Source organism: Papaver somniferum, chromosome 1 (genome assembly GCF_003573695.1).
Source record: "Papaver somniferum cultivar HN1 chromosome 1, ASM357369v1, whole genome shotgun sequence".
NCBI lineage: Eukaryota > Viridiplantae > Streptophyta > Magnoliopsida > Ranunculales > Papaveraceae > Papaver > Papaver somniferum.
This window is the reverse complement of record NC_039358.1, coordinates 111,518,355-111,539,981: the sequence shown is the minus strand read 5'-3', so window position 1 is coordinate 111,539,981 and position 21,627 is coordinate 111,518,355. Positions and strand designations below refer to the sequence as shown.

The 21,627-nt window shown below is 36.1% G+C and overlaps 1 protein-coding gene and 1 long non-coding RNA gene across 2 annotated transcripts; one reads left to right on the top strand and one right to left on the bottom strand.

Moving 5' to 3' along the window:
* Positions 1-4,899: 4,899 nt before the first annotated feature.
* Positions 4,900-6,193, top strand: LOC113296556. Its single transcript, XR_003333054.1, has 2 exons — positions 4,900-5,042; positions 5,221-6,193. It is a non-coding gene; the product is annotated as an uncharacterized LOC113296556 (long non-coding RNA).
* A 1,627-nt stretch (positions 6,194-7,820) lies between these two features.
* LOC113331952 (heat shock 70 kDa protein, mitochondrial-like) lies at positions 7,821-10,248 on the bottom strand. Its single transcript, XM_026578593.1, has 5 exons — positions 10,008-10,248; positions 9,102-9,181; positions 8,956-8,995; positions 8,470-8,859; positions 7,821-8,368 (listed from the first exon to the last, which is right to left on the bottom strand). The coding sequence occupies exons 1-5, from the start codon at positions 10,086-10,088 to the stop codon at positions 8,150-8,152; spliced, it is 810 nt and encodes a 269-aa protein (XP_026434378.1). The 5' UTR covers positions 10,089-10,248; the 3' UTR covers positions 7,821-8,149.
* Between the last annotated feature and the right edge of the window lie 11,379 nt (positions 10,249-21,627).

Below are 21,627 nucleotides of genomic sequence, written 5' to 3'. Positions count from 1 at the left end.
TACCAAAAAATGCTTCTGCCTTCATCAAAAAATAATGCAGATCCAAATTGAATAATGGAGGTATTACAACACAAAGCGCTGATACTTCTCGTCCACTGAATGACTCCACAGCTTTCAAAAAATTCCCAAATAGGGAGAGAAAAAATTGCTCATGAAATAATATTTATCACCTCCCTTATTGAGTTAAAAGAGTGCATCTCCAGGAGGAGTCTCAATTATCTTTCTTATTTTGAAGCACTTGCTATCTTCTTGAGGCTTGTCAGTGGCACGTGCATACTTGAATACTATCTTTGTTGGGTTGGTCACAGACAATATCTTGGTTTCATTATGTCACATAGAATTTATACAACAATTAGGGAAGAATAAAATCACAATCTACATTTATTTGATGCAAAAAACAACCCAAAAGGTAAACACCTTTACCTGTACATCTATATCTGGTTTTGAGCTGGAGTGGAAACAAAAAAAATCAACTTAATTAGAGCAAACAGAATTGACAATTTAACAAAAGAAAAATGTAGTATCACTAATGGCAAAAGGGAAGAATTCTTATTACCAGAGTGCTCTACTACCCAAACTTAGCGTTTTACCCACCACAAAACCAGACGATGGAACCATTGGAGTGTTAACATTCCTGAACACCACATGATTAGAAAAACCCACGAATAGTTATAAACATTGCATTAGAGAGTTAAAAAGCTGCAAAATCTGGCACTATTGAAACATGTACGAAAGGCAAACAAAACACCAAATTGATTCAAGCTAGATTAAGCATGAACTCACTTCACTGGATAAAACCCCGAAACCAAAAATCATGCCCAATTTCGACTAAAATTTCATAACAATATCAACTCACTGAAATCTCTATGCTTACTGTAGGAAAATTGAGTAACCCTAAGAACAAGAATTTGAAACCAATAGATATGCAGAGAAATTACTAAATTCCCAAATTGTAAAGAACAAAACTACCAAAGGATCGTGTTACAAATCAAGAAAAGGGGCGGTATTTGAAAGTTTGAAAGAAACCCAAAATGGGTAAGAGTACTTATAGATTCATAAGAAGAGAGACAGGTTGCAATAGTGGCGGAGCCAGACTTTCCAACTTGGGGGAGAAATATATAAAGGGGAAGATAACACTAACGGCCGCCCGAAATTTTTAGGGTATTTTGCGACAAAAAGAACATAATTTGCCTCAAGACTCCACAAAATATCATCAATACTTCATAGAACCTTATAGTATGTAAGCCTAGTGCTAGAATTTGTTATAGAAAATTTTGAAATGTATGTAAATAATTATACAAATGAAGCATATTATAGTAATTTTGTAGAATCCAGGGGGACAATCATGGAAAACCTAAAATTTCTAAACCTAAAATATCCGGATTGTAAATTCTAGGGAGGACAACTTCACTCAGCTCCGCCCCTGGGTTGCAATCTGACTACGACCAGCAAGACCTCTAAGTAATATAGAAATCGCCATTAGAACCAATAATTTTTGTAGGGTTTTAAGAGAGGGTGGAGATGGAGGCTGTAGAAAGAGAAGTTTTACAACAACGAGGGTTTAGGGTTTAAAAGAGGGTTTTGAGGAAATGCTAATGTTTGAAATTTGAAAAACAAAAAGGATGTTGGGACACCGACACCAAATAGAATTACGGGTGCTTTTAGTAATTAGTTTAGGGTTATTTCCTTGCAATACAAGTATTGATTATTATAAATATATAGTTTGTTTTAGGGTTTGAATAATCCAAGAAAATTAACGAAACAAATTTAAGTAAGCTCTGCTTATTATGGTGGTTGATCTCCAATCAGCGGATCAAATGGTTATTATGGTTTGAGTGAGTATTATTAACTAGGTTTAGATCCTCATTATTATTCATTACATCTTCCGCTGCTATACCGTCCCATCCGTATCCATCTTATTTAAAAAAAAAAAAAAAACACGAACGATTGATTGCTGACGTTATCTATCGAAAAGCATCATTCAATGATTAAAAAAAAGGTGAATATTGGATTTGAGGTATCTGTATCACTATTGTCAAGCAACCTCGTATCTTCCTGGTGAATAAGGGTAGGATGACACGTCAATCTGGGGACAGGGTGCGACAACAACAAAAAGACAGTTCTGATCGGGTGAGTTAAATTGATTATTTCAAGTCTTGTTCATGTAATCATCTTAACTATTTTAGTGTTTAAGTTCCATCTTTCCAAACCTAATTTATTTAGGTTAACGACCAGTACCAGTACAAGTTTGTTTAGGTTTCTTTTCTTTGGGACTTCAAGTTTTTCTTTTGGAGTTTGTCAATGACGCCAAATACACAATTAGCTGCGCTGCTGGAAAAAATATATGCAGATACTATAGCTTCTGGTAGAATACTTGATTCCATAATTGCAGGGTTGCGAGGTGTGCCTGCAACAAGTTTGAAGTTCCCTATTTTTGACGAAGATGATGCGGAAGGGTGGCTTTTTAAGGCAGAAGAATACTTTAATTTTCATGGTATATCTGATGCCGAAAAGGTATCCATGGCTGTTTTCCATCTCAGTGGTGATGAAATTCTTTGGTACCAAAGGAAGATATATGATCTAGGAGAACTAACATGGCCACAATTTTGTCGCACACTTTGTTCTCGATTTCCATATCGCAAGGTTCCATGCCGTACCCATTCCGCCTTGGTACATACAGCTCACTCAAGTATTGGTGATGTTCATGTATACGCGAGAGAGTCCATTAATTGCAGTTCTGATGCTTTTGTGGAACATAAAATTACTCATTATAGTTCTGACAAGAAAGTGTATACAAATACATTTGAGTGGGAAAAGTCTTGGTCAAGACTCCCGGCTGATGTACCTCCTAAAGCATGTCCATCCACAGCCGTTGCAGAGGAAAACGATATTGTACCCGCAGTTTCCAGCTCGGACCTTGAGGACAAGGTCTTTTTTAAGGAGGGTGGATTAATACAACAAAAGTTTATGCAACCTATTGCTTCTGATTTAGATGGAAAAAAGACACTGTTAACTGAATTATTGGAAAAGATTCATGCTGATCGTATATCATCCGATGCCAGAGTTAAGGCCTTTCTAGCATCTCAAAATATATCGAGCACTGGGCTACAAACTATGCAAGTACAAAATAAAGTTTCTACATCATCTTTGTCATCAATGGTAGTCGAGGATGTTTATTCAGTCGAGATTGTTGAAGAAACTTGTCATGGATTGCGGAATGAAGAGAATAAAGAGAAAGAAATTGATAAGGTAACAGTTTCTACGCAAGACTATTCCATCCCTTCCGAAGAAAAACAAGATGTCTCACACTATAGGCATGGAAATGATAAAAAGAATATAGGCATGAGGTTACCATTAGTGTCGTCAATCCAGTTTCCATTTCTCCGACCAAGTTCTCCCTTCCCGAAATTGGCTTTTGCACTGAATTGCACTGCCATCGTGAAAACAATGTTCCACTTGAATCTAATGCCCGTCTTAATCCAGGTAAGGTTGGGGTTACATTTACACGAACAGAACCTGACATAAATGTTGGGACCACTGGACAACTTGATCATGGGAAATCTACATTACCCATTAGACACGCTGGTCGGGAGGAAACTAAACTAGCTGCCGCAATTAAAAAGTTTCTTCCAGAAAAAGGCAACTCTAAGGTTATTGCTTTTGATGAGATACAGATAGGAATTGCACCTGCGTCAAGATCAGACCTTGGGGGCAAGGTCCCATTCAAGGATGGTGGAAAAGATAATCCATCTGAGGTTTACTGTAACGATCTCTACATACCGGATACAGGGTCAAGTTCTTTTTCTCAGCCTTCTAATTGCCAAGTTTTCGACAATGAGGAACTTCGTGAAGATGGTGTTAGGAAGTCTAAGTTGTTCGTCACTTCAGAAGATTCAAAAGTATTTTCGGGAGCAACAATTATGGACCAGATTGTCTGTATATATACCGGTGTTAAATGGAACAGAGAAGGAACGATATATTTAAGCTCTTATGACCGTCCAGTGATTGATTTCATAGAAGCAACCACAGCCATGTATGATTATTACATGACGCACCAAAAGGGTCAGTTAATTTCTGGACAAGGACAGGGACGCCATGTGAACTCTCTTGCATTCAGGATATTTGATCGTGGAAAAATATTCCAACTTATGAATTTAATGGCCAAGTGTACAAATACACTTGGAGACCAGGGATATTTCATATCAGAATTGCCACCTAATGTTGCAGATGCTCAAGTCATAATGATTCATATGTCCAATAAAAATGCTAACTCTCAAGTCGTTTGCGCTGCTCCAGATACGCGACTAATTGGATTAATTGTTCTCTTGTACGGGACAAGCTTATCAAGACTATGGAAGCCACCTTGGCTTGTAATTGCGAAATGTGATATATCATTTTGTCTTGCGATCCAACTTGAGGACAAGTTGTGTTTCAAGGGCTTGGAGATGTTGGGGCACTGACACCAAATAGAATTACGGATGCTTTTAGTAATTAGTTTAGGATTATTTCCTTGCAATACAAGTATTGATTATTATAAATATATAGTTTGTTTTAGGGTTTGAATAATCCAAGAAAATTACCGAAACAAATTTAAATAAGCTCTGCTTATTATGATGGTTGATCTCCAATCAAGGGATCAAATGGTTATTATGATTTGAGTGAGTATTAGGGTCTTGTGTGATTAGTATCAGGATCCTATCAAAGGACACCGTAGGTTCAGAGCTTCGGACGAGGAAAAAAGAAAAGAACGGAGGGAGAAATTCTGACAGTTGGGGAAAGCAGTGAGCAGCAGGTATCAAAAATAGAAATTTTAATACACCCGTATTTTTGTTAAAGAATGCCCAACACCAAAGGTGGTGGCTGCCTAGAGCCGTGTTTGTTGGGATGGGCTGGGCCTGTCATATCCTAGCAAATCATATTTCAATCGCATTCCATCTCTTTTCTTTTCTATCTGTTAGTGTTCATTGAGTTAGAGGAGAATCGATCTCGGGGGTTTTATTCTTTGGATTCTCAGTTCTTTGCAAATTTGGAAATCGAAACAGGTATTCCACGAAATCATAATAATAACTTGTTGAAATTGTAATTTGCTCTGGTTATTCCCTTAGAATTTGCGCACTTTCATTTAGCAGCTTAAATTTCTGAATCAATCACAAAATCTAGATAGAGTTAATCCTAAAACTTATGCAAACAAATCATTTTTGTTTTGTTTATGTGTCTAAGGATGTCGAGGAGAGTATTATTAAACAAGATGGTTGAATTTAGGAACAGTATTGGCAAGATAGCGACTCCAGTATCATCGGATTTGGGGAAGTTTAAGAATGAATTCCATACCTTAGGAGGGAGCACCAACAAACTTATTAACGCGCAAACTCAGTGTCGTCAAGTTGGAATTTATCCACCTTACCAGAATACAACCACAAGATGTTTTGGGGCAATGCCAATAGAGAAAGTGGAAAAGTCAGCTGTAAAAGGGAACACACTGAAACAGATATTTGAGGCGAACCGTGCTGTTTTCTGGCATATGAATCTAGGAATGGAAGAGATATTGAAGGATTATGTTCACCAGGAAGTTACCCGTGAATGGGTCTCGGTCTATTTGAGAGTTTTTTCTATCATTGTGATGAAAGATCTTGTCTTGGCTCTTGTTTGAACTTGTTGAAGAACCTAACAAGGTCAACCTCATACTTGGCCTAAGAACTACCTTGCAATAAGCACCTTCAACACCAAATGCACAAAGATCGGTGATTGGTTGGATTTAAGATAAGGGGAATTCTTCTTCTCGCCATTGTTGTTCTGTTTTTTTTCATTTCAGCATTGTAGGAAGTTATCCTTTACTCTGCGTCTTTTTAATTTCGTATCTTATGTTCTCTGGAGTTTAGTTGTTGGATGTGATTAATATCCTCCAAAAACCTAAGAGTTTCTGCAAATAATTACATGCTTAAGTTCTGTTGATGGGGGACTTTTGCCAGACAATTGCATGCTTCAGTTTTGGTTTCTTCGTTAATAACATCTGTTGATAACATCTATGGTATTTTGCTTCTTTTTGCTGTTTGTATAGTGTCATGATTACTTCTTTTGTACGGGAGGATGTATTTCCGGTCTCAGTTTATACTTCTTCTAGTTCGATGTGGCTCTGGTTTCATGGTCCTGGGGTTTCTTGAAGGAATTAACTGGATACACAAATGTATAACTATTGTGTCGTACACTTTCATCAGACTATGTTAAGTTTTCGTCAAATATAGACTGTCATTTTTTTAATCTGTCTTGTCTTCTATTTGTGTTTGCTTTTGGTGAACTCCGATCTCTCATTTAGTGGCATTCGTAAAATGGCAGTTGGTCTACTCTTTTACTGCTGTAGTCTTTTTTGTTTCAAAGTTAAGCAGTGCAAGACATCCTACTGCCGACTTTCTGCAGGTAGAATGGGTGAATTCTCTGTCTCGTTTGCCACTCTGCTTGATGAGATAACTGGTACATGCGTCTTGACTTCTTGTTAAAGCACTTAATAGTTTCCCTGGTACGACACATGATTTTCCGTTTTTCACTTTTTCTTTTAGTTATCTCTGTAGTTTGCAGCAATCCACAGTAGTCCTCTTAACTCTTAAGCACAAAAGTATTTGAATCTCTACGGTCTACTTGCTGTAGAAGTGTTAACACTGCTATAGAAACATTTGAGAGTATTAGTATCAATTAGTGAGATAAAGGACCGAGTTAGAACAGAATTGTTAATTTGCTTTGCTTCTTTTTATTTCAGCATTATTGGTTGTTATCCTTTACGTTGCTTCTTTTTAATTCTATATCTTCTGTTCTCTGGAGTTTAGTTGTTGGATGTGTTTTTTATCCTCCCAAGCCCCAGGAGTTTTACCAAATAATCACATGCTCAAGTTCTGTAGATGTGGGACTTTTGCCATATAATTGAAATCCGCCTTTTGCTTCTCTAGTTCTCTTTTTCATTGTTTGTATAACCTACTAGTGACCATGTAGCTTAATGGTACTTTGTTTGGGTGGAGGTTCCTTGTAAAGGTTCTGGTACCTATATAGTTGGTCGGATACTCTATTTGTCTGTTTGGTTTCACTGTTTCAGTGATCTCCTGTGACGCAGTTATGCACAGGACGTTCTGCGAGCAGATCGGGTAGTGAGGTCCTGTGTTGCTGCGTCTATTCTTTTCGTGCTGTTGTCACCTTTGATGTTCTAGAATTAACTTCCTGCGGTCAGATTGGGTAACTTCAATCTTGTTTTCCACTCTGCTGGTAATGAGAATTGCAGATGACAGGTTATCAAACCCTTTCCTTCTGGTTATAAGCCAGAGTGCTGGACCACATTTTTTTTAATTACAGGGAACCTTTATACGAGAATCAAGCAATTTGATTAGTAATCATGGCAAAAAACCTTTGGCACTCAAACACCTGAATGATCTTGGGGAATATGTCATTGTACGCAAGGAAGTAGTTACCAATTGTGCCTTTGATATATTTTATCTGCTGTGTTTGGCAACCAGGGAATGATAAAGCATCATCAAGTTCCACTGTGAAGGTTTACAAAAAAAAAAATCAAATACATTTATGTTGGTGCTAAAATTGAAATCTCGATTATGGATCAGGACTTTGATGCTTACTGTAAGATCTTTTATAAGATGTGCCACTACCTTGGCTAGCTTGCAAACTTAATGACACCTGACCTTAAAACCCATTGCGGAGCTAATATAACTTAATTTCCCATTTCGTGCATGTTATAAAACAAAAAGATTAAAGAAACTTACAAATTCATAAGAAAGAGAGGAAGAATCAGACACAGAAATTAACATGTTATAAAATAGAAAGAGTAAAGAAACTTACAATTTCATAAGAAAGAGAGGAAGAATCAGACAGTGAAATTAATTTTACATGATGAAGTCCCAACTCCCAAGTGAAATTTTAGAAGTAAAGCCAGACAAGAAGAAATAAATACCATTTTCTAACTCTCCCTTTTCTTACAAGTTTAGAAAGCATTGTCTTTTTCCAGAGACATATTTACATGGTAATAAAGATATACAACAGAAACCAAAATTTTTATCTGATTCACTCGACTGAATGCGCCATATACATTTCTTGCATTCATAGGAAAAACTTAATCCCACAAAATACTTCATATATACATGATTGTTTCTTACGTTTAAGCCCATTTGATTGTCATTAACCTTTCAGCTTTACCTTGAATACTTGGTATGTTAAGCTTGATACCAGCCTTGGGGATCGATGCCTTTTCAATTGCTTCCTCGAGCCTTTTCAGAATTAATGGATCCTCTCGAACGTCAAATCCATGAGTTTTCTTTAACTCTCTCACAATAAATTCCAACAGATTGTCATCAGAGCCCCTGCTAGTTGCTTGTTCCTTGGGTGAGGAAAAAGACGGACGGTATGAAGTTCAGAAAACTAAGCACAAGAAGTTCTTTAAAACAAAACAAAGCCGATGACAAAATAGTGAAGTTATACCTTGATACAAAGATCAAAATTTCCGGCACTAAGATCCAGAACTGCTATATGATTCTCATCATTCCGAAATAAAGCATATGCAGGTGGGTCATCTGTAACAATCCTATCTACCTCTAAGCCTGCCTTAATAGCTGCATCTTTAGTTGCTCGTCTTTGAGCATAATTGAAGTATGAAGGAACCCTGATCACAGCTCTAGAAAGTGTTCGCCCAAAGGAAGTCTCTGCGTAGTTTTTTAAGTTCGTAAAAATGTAGGGACCGATATGACTAATTGAATACAGGTGTCCGGTGTCATCACTCTTAATCAACGCATCTCCATTATGTGTCTCAATAATCTTGAAACTGAATCCTGACTCTTCTGGGATGGTGACATTGTGATCCTTATTTGTGCCCTGAACACATTATAGTCAATTAACAGTACAGACGGAAGCAAAAATATCAAAACAATATGCAAGGAGGGAAAATTGTAATGATGCTGAAAATTCAACCTGTACATTTGCAGTTATATAGTTCCCTATGGGTTTTGAGCTGGAGTGAAACAAGATAACATTTCGTTAAAAGGGAATAGATACGGACAAGAAATATAAATGTATGTTATCTCTGATCAACCGTTACAAAATTGAATAGGAGGCACCTGAACAGTCTCTCGGCCAAACTTGACATCTTTTTAACCGACGGAGAACTCGTCCATGATGTATTAAGCTTACAAATCAGCTGCATTGACAAAGTGCGCCATAATGTCAGCAATACAGTTTTTTATTATAAAGCCAAAAAGAAACAACATCATAATAGGGCGTCAAGGTTAGGAGCAGCAATTTTATGTAACAGTTGATGTACAACATTGTTAACCGAAGAAGACCTTGAGGCGCATGGTTTTGGTAAGTGAAACTTAAATTTTTAGTGTTAACCTTGACAGGCTTCTAACTTTTGGTGTTTGTTAACTAAAACAAGGTAAGAACTTTACTCTACTAGTAGATCATGCAACAATCAAGTTTAGTTTCTTCGTTTTCTTATTAGGTTGATTCAGAATCTAGAAAATTCTTGCTTTGAGGAGTAAATGAAGGGAAATGATGTTCGGGCAAGGAATTAGATATCGGTTGGGGAGGCTGATAAACCCTGTCCATTGGGAGCTGGGGCATATGACCCTACATGTGTAGGATCTAATCCCTAACGTCTCTGGTCTCTTTTAACTCTCGCAATCAGTCCAAATAATATTGTATAAATGGAGAAAGCAAATCCTTTCAAATGACAATTTATGACTGTATTTCGTCAGGGTTTATGAGCAGCAAAGAATACAGTAAACCACTGGTAAGTAATTTGAGCAATTAACTCCCAAATTATCTAAATAGACATTCTAGAAAACCATAACACCAATAACCATGAAATTACTTAGAATATTGAAATTCCAGAATCGCATAAATAAAAAATGAATGTTATCACTAATCAGGATCATGCAATTTATTGTATAGACTCAATCATGAAGAAAGTAAAACCAGCAAACTTTTAGAGAAAGAAAACAAAATTGAGAGGAGATACATACTCTGGGATTGGTAGGAAAAGAGGAAGAACGGAGGACACGGCCAGTGCGAAGTATTCCGAGCAGGGAAGAAGTAATCGCCATTTAACCCCAGAACTATAACTTCTTTAGGGTTTTGAAAACAAGAATTAAATACGTGTTGCAGGCTTCGCCTGAGAGGATGTGACAAAAAGATCGAAGAATAATTGTTCGACGTTTCTCTTGGTTATTTTCGTGGACTGCAAGTGAAAATTGCTGCTCTACGACTGGGTTGTTTGGCTGGGGAATCTCTTCTGACTAGGCACGGCGTTATACGATCATGTACGACGGCCTCAATGTGTGCTGAACGAGACCGGGCTTCTTGCTGAGGCTGACACGAGGCTACAGCCTTTTGATTTTGAAGGCTAACAAAGAAGACAAAATATAATTATAATAATTTTTTGTCCTCCTATTTTTAATAACCTCGTACCTATAAAGTTTGTCATTTTTGCATTCACTATGGAGCTGGCTAATTGGCAAACTTTTTACCGAGCGATCGAGACTAGACGGTCCGGCGTTGTTTAGACCGACAACGGTTTATATTCGGCGGCCGGTCTAGTCTTCACTGCCACATAGAATCTGATCTAACGGCCATAAATCTTTCCCCTATAAATACCAAATTCCTCATCCATTTTAACTTGCACCTTCTCTTCTCCAGTCTTCACATTTGTTAATTTAAAACAAATTTCATCATCCAACTCTTTGATTCACTCATATTGTGTAGTTTTTTTTAATATGTCTCAATCTAATTCTCAATTAACTAAAATCAAGAAAATTAGGGGTCTAAAATTTACCTTAGCCGGAGATAAATGCATTTGCAGAAACTATGTGTTCTTTACACAAGATAGTGTCGATGGTGCCCAACAACAATCTACCAAGTTGTGGGATAACATATTTGCTAAATTTCATGATGAAACTATGAACATCAGCGATCGTGATGCAAATGGATTGTTCGGTTGCTTCATTGTAATCAACGCCCAAGTTGCCTTGTATGTTGTTGTTATAATGCAAGTTGCTTGTGCTCGAGCGAGCGGTCTTATCGATGTTTATGTCAAACGAAAGTGTCGAAATGATTGGCACCACAAACATGGGAAAAAATTGGTTATGAAAGTTGTTATCATATTTTGAAAGTGTTGCCTAAATATAATCCAGAAGTGTTAGCAAACATGCAGAATGTACCTGCAAGTTCACCATACACTTCTTCCCCTTCAACACCAGTTTCACAACCATCTCAAACATCTCATCCCCCTCCGGAGAATCCATTTTCTTCATCATAAACCACAACAAACAACAATTCCAACTTGAATGTCAATGATGCGCTTAAGAGAAAATTATTATGAAGAAACGCTGCAAGAGCAGCGAGAAAAGCTGCCCAAGAAGGAGAAGCAAGTGAAGGTTGTTTGGATACTTTAATAGATCATCAGAAGACCTTCGAAAAACAAGGAGCAGTAGACCGGCAATTCTTGACTAGGGAGATGAAAAAACAATCGACAAACTCAAGAGAAATTTGTTTCAGACTATGACAAGAATAAGATTCTAAATGCAAACACCTCAATAGTGACCTCCAGACAATTGATGGTATGGTAGATGGAGATGGACAAGTTAGCAGAGGAGTTGGAAGAAAAACGAAACAAGAGAAATTTGGAAGAAAAAAATTGGAGGTCAAGCTGGAAATGAGGATGATGAAGACCCCGATGAAGTAGTGCCACTTAATTAATTAATGTAACAACTTTAATTTTAATGAAGAAGTAGTAGATCGGTTATGATGAATGAAACTATTCTAGTTTTTCATTACATTAAAACTTTGTAGTAGTTTTTTCATTACATTAAAACTTAAACTTGACAACATCCATTAAAACTAAACTTAAGCCTAACATCCCATACGAGTTATCAGAAACTCCTTAAGAATTTGGTAATGCGCTTCGTATTCAAAAAAAAAAATCATTTCCATCTTTGCCACTCGACTCGGGTTCGTATTCCCAATTCAGCATTGGTGTCACCTCTAAGACGATATCGATTGGCAATCCTTCTCATAGCTATAAAATCCACAAGATCTATTTTGATAGTCATGAATTGGCAAAACAAAGCAGCTCGATCCCGGTGATGAGGATTACATGTCTCTGTGCAGCAAGGCATCATGAATTTTACCCAAATAACTCATACTGGGTAAACCATTCATCTGTCGTTCTTCACCTCTCTTCAGGTAGTATATTACATTGTTTCTACAAAGAGATAAATCTTCATCTTCAGTAAATATAGGATCATCCATAAATTACCCAGAAAATATAGAAGTTTTTAAGTGAATGTATGATTTTGAAATAGATGAAATGGTGTGATTTTGAAATGGATGAAGTGGTATGTATTTATAAGGATTGTTGGCGATTGAGTCTAGACCGCTACTTCCAATGAAAACCGTAAAAAAAAAATTAACTTAAACAACTTCAAAACAAAACTATGAAACAAACAATTAAACTTAAACAACTTCAAAACAAAACTATGAAACAAACAATTAAACTTAAACAACTAAACTTGACAACACTACTCAATTCTTCCTCCATCTCTTCCAAACTCAACCCACATATTCGCTCTGAGATCTTCCCTTAACCTGTTATACAGAGTTCTGTTTTCAATATGACTAGCCATTTGCGCATAATTCCTTGAAGGTAATCCTCTTGCTGGTTGAATCCCAGGCCTCAAATCTTCATCTTCATCTTCATGGTTAGTCCAATTCTTATTACGACGGGTTTCCTGAATTACCATGTTATGCATAATGATACAAGTCAGCATAGTCTTATGCATTTCACGAGCACTTAGACCACGATAAGGCCCACAAATGATGTCGAACTTCCGCTTCAGAATTCCAAAAGCCCGTTCCACATCCTTTCTCAGTTCCATTTGTCTACTATTGAAATACAAGTATCAACCGGCAGGGGGCGGATGGTAACATTGATCTAAAGTTGACCATTTTGGATAAATTTCATCTGCAAGATAATAACCATGAGTGTAGTGATTCCCTTTGATAGCGAAATTTACCTGAGGACTAATTCCATACTTTAAATCCTCAAACAAAGGCGATTTGTATAAAACATTAATATCCTTCTGAGATCCCGAGAGACCAAAAAAATCGTGCCATAACCAACAATCATAAGAAGCAACATCCTTAAGGATAACCGTTGGTTTTGCCTAGTGACCCTTATACTGACCGGACAAATAGGTAGGGCATCCGCTCCATATCCAATGCATGAAGTCAAGACTACCCAGCATTCCTGGAAATCCCTTTTCCTGATTTTTCTTTATTATTTCTCTAACATCCGCGTCAGTTGGTTTTCGTAAATAGGTTGGACCAAAATGATTAATCATTGTTTCGCAAAACAACGAAAGATACTTGTATGCAGTTTTTTGCCTATACGAAGGTACTCATCATTAGAATCCGGACGTATGCCATATCCTATAATCCTTAAGGCCGAAGTAACCTTTTATTCAGTACTATGACCTCCATCATACTGATAATTAAATTGAGGTTCTACCTGACGAAGCTCACCAATAATCTTTAGCACCAAATGTCGGGGCATGCGGAACCGTCCTTAGAAATTTTCATCAGAGAACACATAGTCGGGAAGAAAATAACCGTGCATCAGCTTCTCGTGCCATTCATCCCGACCCCGGTACGTATATCTTCTTATGAGTACTTCTTTTGGCTCTGTATCTCTAGGTATATGCCCCGATGAATATAGTTGCAGCAAATTGTTGGTTAGTTCTCTATCTTCATCTGACTCATCATCAATTTGTTGCAACGCCTGAACGAATATTCGTTGTTGTTCTTCAAATCGATCCATATAAATACGCACCTCTTCGTCAGAAGAATCCATTGATTTGAAACTAAAAATTAAACAGAGGATTAAAGGTACACAAGAGTAGGATGATAGAGTTAATGAAACAATGAATTATTGAGGTGTTATCAAATTGAATAGAATGGGGTGAATTTATAGGGAAACGTGGGGGGAAATAGATGTTACTTAATTATATAATAAATGATAAATTCTACACGGACCGGTTTTACAAAGATCGCTAGCGGTGCAGTCTCTACCGCTCGGTTGAGACTCGACCGCTTAACTTATTTTCAATAGTGGTGCGACCAGTTTGCCAGGCCACCTGGCATGTCAAATGGATTGGTTAGCCACCCCACATAGGAACCGGCCTCAGGAAACTTTTTTTTTTTTTGCCAAGCCAAGTGGATGGACAAAGGTGAATTTGCACTACGGTAAAAGTAATGGGATGGGTGAAGAAGCGTGTCGGCCAACAAACAGCTCCTAGATGGATTGACCACTAGTATATAACAATAATGTCTTCGGTATATCAATAGTGTTGGTCATATTATTCCCCTCCAGGTGTTCCTGACTATACAGAATAAATATTCAAAACGAATATAATGTTTCTACCATCGCATACCTCGATTCTCGAATCAATTTAATGTTCCCATAAATATTGCCTGCTAGTATAGTACGACTAATTAATTAAGCATCTGAGCGTATCAACTCTCTGGAATTTAAGCATCTGAGCATTTCAGCTCTCACTTTAAGCATCTGAGTACTTCAGCTCTCATGAATTTAGTGATTTGATCATTTCAGCTCTCATGAATTTAAACATCTGAGTATTTTAGCTCTCACGAATTCAAGCACTTCAGCTTTTCATAAAGGAAATAGAAGTTTACAATCTTAGCGTTGCAACTTTCACAATTGAAATAATAGTTCTTCATTGATAGTACTTCTTTTCAGGTGGCTAATATTAATGTTATATGGATAACTTAACTCATCCCCGAGTTGGTTTTTCAGTACGTACGACTCTTTGACCATTTTTTTAGATACGATGTAGGGTCCTTCCGATTATTCCCCGAGCTTACCCAACTTATATTATGTGATGTTGTATAGAACATCTCTTAGCACCAGGTCACCAGTTATCAGATCTCTTAGTCTGATACACTTCTGGTTCTTTTTGATGCAGCTTTGGTGTTTTTCCAGTTGTTTCGGTGTTTTTTCTCTTTTCAGATCGACTTCTTCGATCGCTTTTAGGTTAACTTCGTCATTTCTACCTGAGTTGGCTGGAAGTATTTTGGTGATCTGATATTTCAGCTCAGTGGGTAAGACAACTTTCATACCAAATGCTAAAGAGAATGGGGATTCATGTGTTGATCTATAGGCACATAGCACTTCATGCAGTATGTCTGCCTACCTTCATTTGCAAGCCCGATTGAATAGAATAAATAACTTGGACGGTACCACAAACCAATATCCAAGTGTCAATAAATTCAATCAACAACCCAAAGGTCGAATTCAAGAACTGATTGAACTTAACGCACAACCTATGATATTTCTATTATATAACAAAATATAATGCGGAAAAAAATAACATAGACACCAGAAATTTTGTTACGCAGAAAAACCCGGGACCTAGTCCAGCTTTGAACACCACACTGTATTAAGCCGCTACATACACTAGCCTACTTCCAATGAACTTCAGGCTGGAATGTAGTTGCGCCCTAATCAATCTCACACTGATCAAGGTACAGTTGCGCTCCTTACGTCTCTGAACCCAACAAGATTCTATGCACTTGATTCCCTTAGTTGATCTCACACACAACCAAGAGTTGCTACGACCCAAAGTCGAAGACTTGTTAAACAAATATGTCTCACACAGAAAAGTCTATTGAAATAGATAAATATGTCTCCCACAGAAATACTTATGAGTTTTGTTCCGTCTTTTGATAAATCAAGGTGCACAGGAACCAATTGATAAATCGGACTTATATTCCCGAAGAACATCCTAGTATTATCAATCACCTCACAATAATCTTAATCGTATGGAAGCGATACAACATATTATGGAATCACAAACGATGAGACGAAGATGTTTGTGACTACTTTTATTCTTACGTATCGGAGATAAATCTCAAGCAAATCTTAGCTAAGATAATACTCAATCACGATAGTAAAAGTAAGATCATAACACGCAACTACAAAGAAAATAGTTGGGTTTGGCTTCACAATCCCAATGAAGTCTTCAAGTCGTTAACCTACAGGGTTTCGTGAAAAACCTAAGGTTAAAGGAGAATCGACTCTAGTCGCAACTAGTATCACACAAAAGGTGTGGGGATTAGGTTTCCCAGTTGCTAGAGTTCTCGCTTATACATATATTTTTCAAATCAGGGTTTGCAATCTAAGTTACTTTGGTAACAAAGCATTCAATATTCACCGTTAGATAAAAACATGATTAGACTCAAGCTAATATCTTTCAACCGTTAGATCGAACTTAGCTTGTTATACACAAATGAAATGTACCTTCATTTAGGTTTGAGTAACCGTACCTAAACGTGTACACTAGGTTGGATCAACAGTAGTTAACCGAGGTTAGCTATATGAACACTCTCATATCAACCTTATTCATATTAACCATACTAGTTCAAATGACTCAAATGAAACTAGTTATAGAGTTGTTCAATTGCCATATTTTCATAGAAGTATACAAGAACATAATTTAATCAAAATCATTTTGATTCACTCGAATCAATTTATGAACATTATAGCCACGGTTTGCATAGAACGCATTCCTTATTATATAAATGTATTAGTTCATGAACTAACTAATTTTAGAACTTTAACCACTCAAGTACGCAAACGGGTAAGCATACTTAAGTAGCCGGTCTGAGTTTGGGTTCGCCAGTGTGCAAACTGGTATGCATACTTCCAAACACATCAAAAATTCCCGGACCCAAACCTCACGCCAGTACGCGTACGGGTATGTGTACATAGGCACTCGGAATTTCACAACTAACGGGTATGCATACTATAGTTCCGGTCATGGATCACATATATGCAACAACACATACTATGTTCATAATCCAATGATGGTTAAGTGTTTTAAACTCTATTTGCAATCATTGAAACATTCTTAGAGGATGACAGTAACTGTTTTCACGAACTATTAGCATCAAAGCAATTTTCAAGTTATTGAAATAATCATAACGAAACATTCTAAGTCTACACCAAATGATTGTATCACACAAACCATATAAGATGGTACTCGACGATTTTCACATGATCATCTTTTGACTTTCGTCAAGAATATAAGATGAACTTGGTTGAAGCGAAAGCTTACCAACACATATTTCGAGAAATATGTAAGCGAGTTAAACTCAACTCGAAATCTCAAATGTGCATAATCGAATACTATATAGTAATACAACTTTTGTCTCAATATAGGAGATAGAGTAGAAATAGACTTTCCAAGTGATAGATGAGTTTTAGTCTCCACATACCTTTTGTTGATGAACTTCCACAAGCTCTCCTTAGTAGTTCTTCGTCTTCAATTGATGAACGCCGTGAAGTCTAATGCTCGACTACACAATCTATCCTAGTCTGAGACATCACTATAAGTAGACTAGAGATCAAGACTTATATTTTTGATCACTAACATTGACAAAGAAGCTTGAGATAGAAACGCTTGCGAGTTCGACCGAGCACTGCTCTAACACCCTCGAAATCAATTTGAAACATTCCCAAATAACATCAATGACAGATATCACTGTTCCATGTTATTTTCGAATGATAATCCTGAATCACGATATAGATTATGAACAATAAATTGTTCTTAACCAAAATTCATCAAGTATGAAAAAATGTTCATTAAGCTTAGTCATATATATTTCGAAAACTAATTACCAAGATAAACTTGGCTCAAAATTCTTTTTATGCTTGCAATAGTCTAATTAGTCATGCGACAACGTCTCATAGATAAAAAGATGAATACAACTTGAGAAATAAGTAATTCAGTCTCCACTTACCTTTTGTTGAAGAAATTCTCCAAAATCTTCGATTGATCTTCGACTTCAAACGATAGAACGCGGTGATGTCCAATTCTCTATTACACATTTATCCTAATCCGAGACTTGACTAATTATAGACTAGAAATCAAGATATAGTTTTGATCAACTAATTTTGACAACAAGCTTGATATAGAAACACTGGTGAGTTCGACCGAGAAATGCTCTAACAATCTCCCAATTTGTCAATTTTAGTGATAAAACTATTAATACATATGGACTAAAAAATAAAGCTTCAAAAACTCCTTGAATCTGTCATGCTTGATTTCCTTGGTTTCTTCAACTCCTTGAATTCTTTGTTACTTCAAGTTGCAATGATTCTGAACGTGTTCAACTCAGCATCTTTGTGGTTGAAGATAAGCAACGATAACAACTTTGAAAACAAATATTACCAATCGTCGTTATACAGAAACATAATATTATTAGCTTCTCTAAAGTTCAATTGTATCACAACTTTGAAGTAGTACTATGTTGATATGTTTCTCCCCCTTAATCAATACTTACATCTTTTACATAATATGTGAAACCTATAGATATTGATTCACTACTACCTACATAATGATATGTAAACCATATACATGTGGTTCGAAACTACTAATTAATTCTCCTTCTTTTTATCAATAAAAATTGGCAAAGGTACGAAAATCATGGTATCGTAATGAATTTAACCAAAAGATACTTCAAGACTTAAAGTGGTTACATATCAACTTTTATTTAGATGATATTACATAGTAAAATATACTTAGCGCTCATCTAGGATATTTAAGATACAAGCATCCCCTTAAATTCCACAGCCACGCACCCCACAAAGATATAGCAATTAAGTACATTTTCATTTAAGAACTCTTCCCCATTTGATGTCATTCCCAATAGAACAACATGAGTGACCTTAGTTTGATGAAAAAAAAAAGGATTTTTTCGGACATTAACAAATCACATGGATTTGTATCCTTAACATCGACTTAAATTAATCTCAACGCCATTTACGAACAAAGAGATGATTTTAATCGGCATGACTCAACATAAGAAAATCTTACGGAGTGTATAGTGCAGTAATAACACAAAGGTGTTCTTAGAGCGTTGCTCGGTTGAACCCACTAGCTTTGGTATGTCAAGTTAGTTGTCAATTTTAATTGCTAAAATGCATTCTTGATTTAGTATATTAAAGATAGTTCCAAACTAGATTAATTCTAAGAAGTAGAATCGAAGCTATCCTTGAAGGATGAAGTTTGAAGACTACAAGAATACATCAACGAGGACTTAATCAACAAAGGTATGTGGTAGTTGATTTCATTTGGAACTTGTTCAATTTTACCTTTCTAATCTATCGAAACAAATGCTCACTCTATGGAACAATTCCTATGACGGTAAATGTACATATATATATATATATACTTGAGGTTATTTGATTCACGACTTTGGTAATAATAGCCTTTATCCCTAAAATGGATCTCATGTTATAATGAATGAGCTTACGAATTCAACGTGCCAAGAATCACTCAATTCCGAGTTATAACGATGAAGTTATGAGTGATTTATTAAAGTAACAATTATAAGTGTTGATGTAATTATTACAGTTCGTTAGTAGGAAAAAATCCACGAACTGTTTGTAACGGTTCACGGACTTGATCCCAATTACGTGACTAGAAGCCATTTTTGGTCAAGTTTTTGATGTTTCCTTGTCTAGGCAAGATAGTGATTACTCCAAACATATTTGATTACTATATTAAAGTGTTTATGATTCCTTCCTAAGATAAATTGTGATTTATTCACATAAATACAATATTTGCTAAATTAATTATTTATTTAATTATTTTGGCAAGAGTTGTAACTTAGGAAAGACTCTCAAAATTAGGAGAGTCTTTAAAAAGGAAAATAGCTTTGCGTATCTTCCAAGTTATTCTTCACTATAAATAAAGGGTTCATGAGTGCTACACGTTTTCATCCCCTTTTAGAAAATTGGTGTAAGCTTCATAAGGTTGTTTTCCATGTCTTTTGTTCTTCGTGAACAAGTGTGAGATAAAAGTCTTTGTATTGGGGATCACAAAGCCGAGTTGGATTTAATCTTCGTGATTGATTATAAAACTTGTAATCTAGGTTTTTCACCTCTTGTCTATTCTAAGGTTTTCTCTTCTGATATAAAACCATTCAAGAGTTGTTGATCATAAACCCTAGGTTTTGATAGATTTCAATTTCCGATTGTGTACCAAAACTTGTTAGTCGAAATCGGAAGCTAGAAAGAAAACTTCGATTAAGGAAGGTATCTCGTAAAAATCCTTAAGAAGTTTTAAACAAGATATCTCTAGATTTATTCTAGTTGTCCTTGTTGTAGAATTATTAGGGTTTTCTTAACTTGGAAATTTATCTAATCGCCCAAGTTCACTTATGAAAATCAGGTTCACGGACTCCTTGTGTGTATACATACTGATTGTAAGTTAAAACCCTAATCTACAAGTTTATTTCGGTATCTCTACTTTTATCTGTAGTTGTTCTAAACAAACACAAGATTTCCAAAACCTTGATTTACATCTAAAGGGAAATCGATTCGGTGTTTTGTGAAAACAAAAGATGGAAAAATATCAACCGTGTTGTTGTATCTTTTGAAGACAACTTTGTTCTGTCAAAATATTTTCAGGAATAACTTCTAATGAGAATTTTTGTTCTGCTAGAAGTTATACGAGAAGAATTCCTAAAGAGAATCAGTGTTCTGCTAGGAGTTCTACAAGTGCTTGAATACAGCTGAAGCAGGTATTATATCTAGTCCGAATAGGTAGGAAATTAATGTAACAGCTTATAGTCAGTGTGTGTTTATTCTGGACTAGGTCCTGGGCTTTTTCTGCATTTGCGGTTTCCTCGTTAACAAAATTCTGGTGTTTGTGTTATTTCTTTTCCGCATTATATTTTATTTATATAATTGAAATAATACAGGTTGTATGTTAATCAATTATAGTTGTTAAATCCAACCTTGTTTGTTGGATAAGACTTGATTGATCTTGGACACTTGACTTTGTTTTTTTCACATTGTTAGACCAGTCTGGACTAACCCTGTTTTAAGTGAACACCGTGTTGAAATATTCCTTTAGTGATTGTTGCTTAAATAGGTTTATACACGGTGGGTCTTAAATAGGTTGTGATAAAAACAAAAGATATTGGTTTGATACCGTCCAAGAACTCACGCACTATAATCAGGTTTACGGACTTGTTTCTGTTTAACTCTGATTGTGTTGAGAGAGATATATAACTCTTGGATATACTTTTCTTTGATTGAGTCTGACTGTCTAGTTGATTCTCTTGAAAGTATATTGGAGTTAGTCCATTCATATTTCCAAACGAAATATTGGGTGTGGTTGTTAGACCCCCGCTTTTTCAAGTGTGATCACAAGTAGATCGATACTGCGAAAAATTTCTCAGAAAGTTTATTCTATTTTTAGTTCAGAAAACATAATAAATTTAACTTTTGAGCATATATGAGATATCAGTTCAATTCACATAAAGTAAAAGACACATATATCTCATAAGAATTTGCAATATTTAAACCAATAATGAATACATACTGGAAGTTCATCTTACAAAAACTATAGATTTAAATAAATAAATAAATAAAAACATGCAACTGAAAAATCATTGGAAATAGCTTGTGTAATCACAATATTTGTTATACCAAACCCTAGTTATCCTTCTCGAACACAAGGATAAATCCTAACAAGAAGTTTCCTAGTAAGTAGTAGC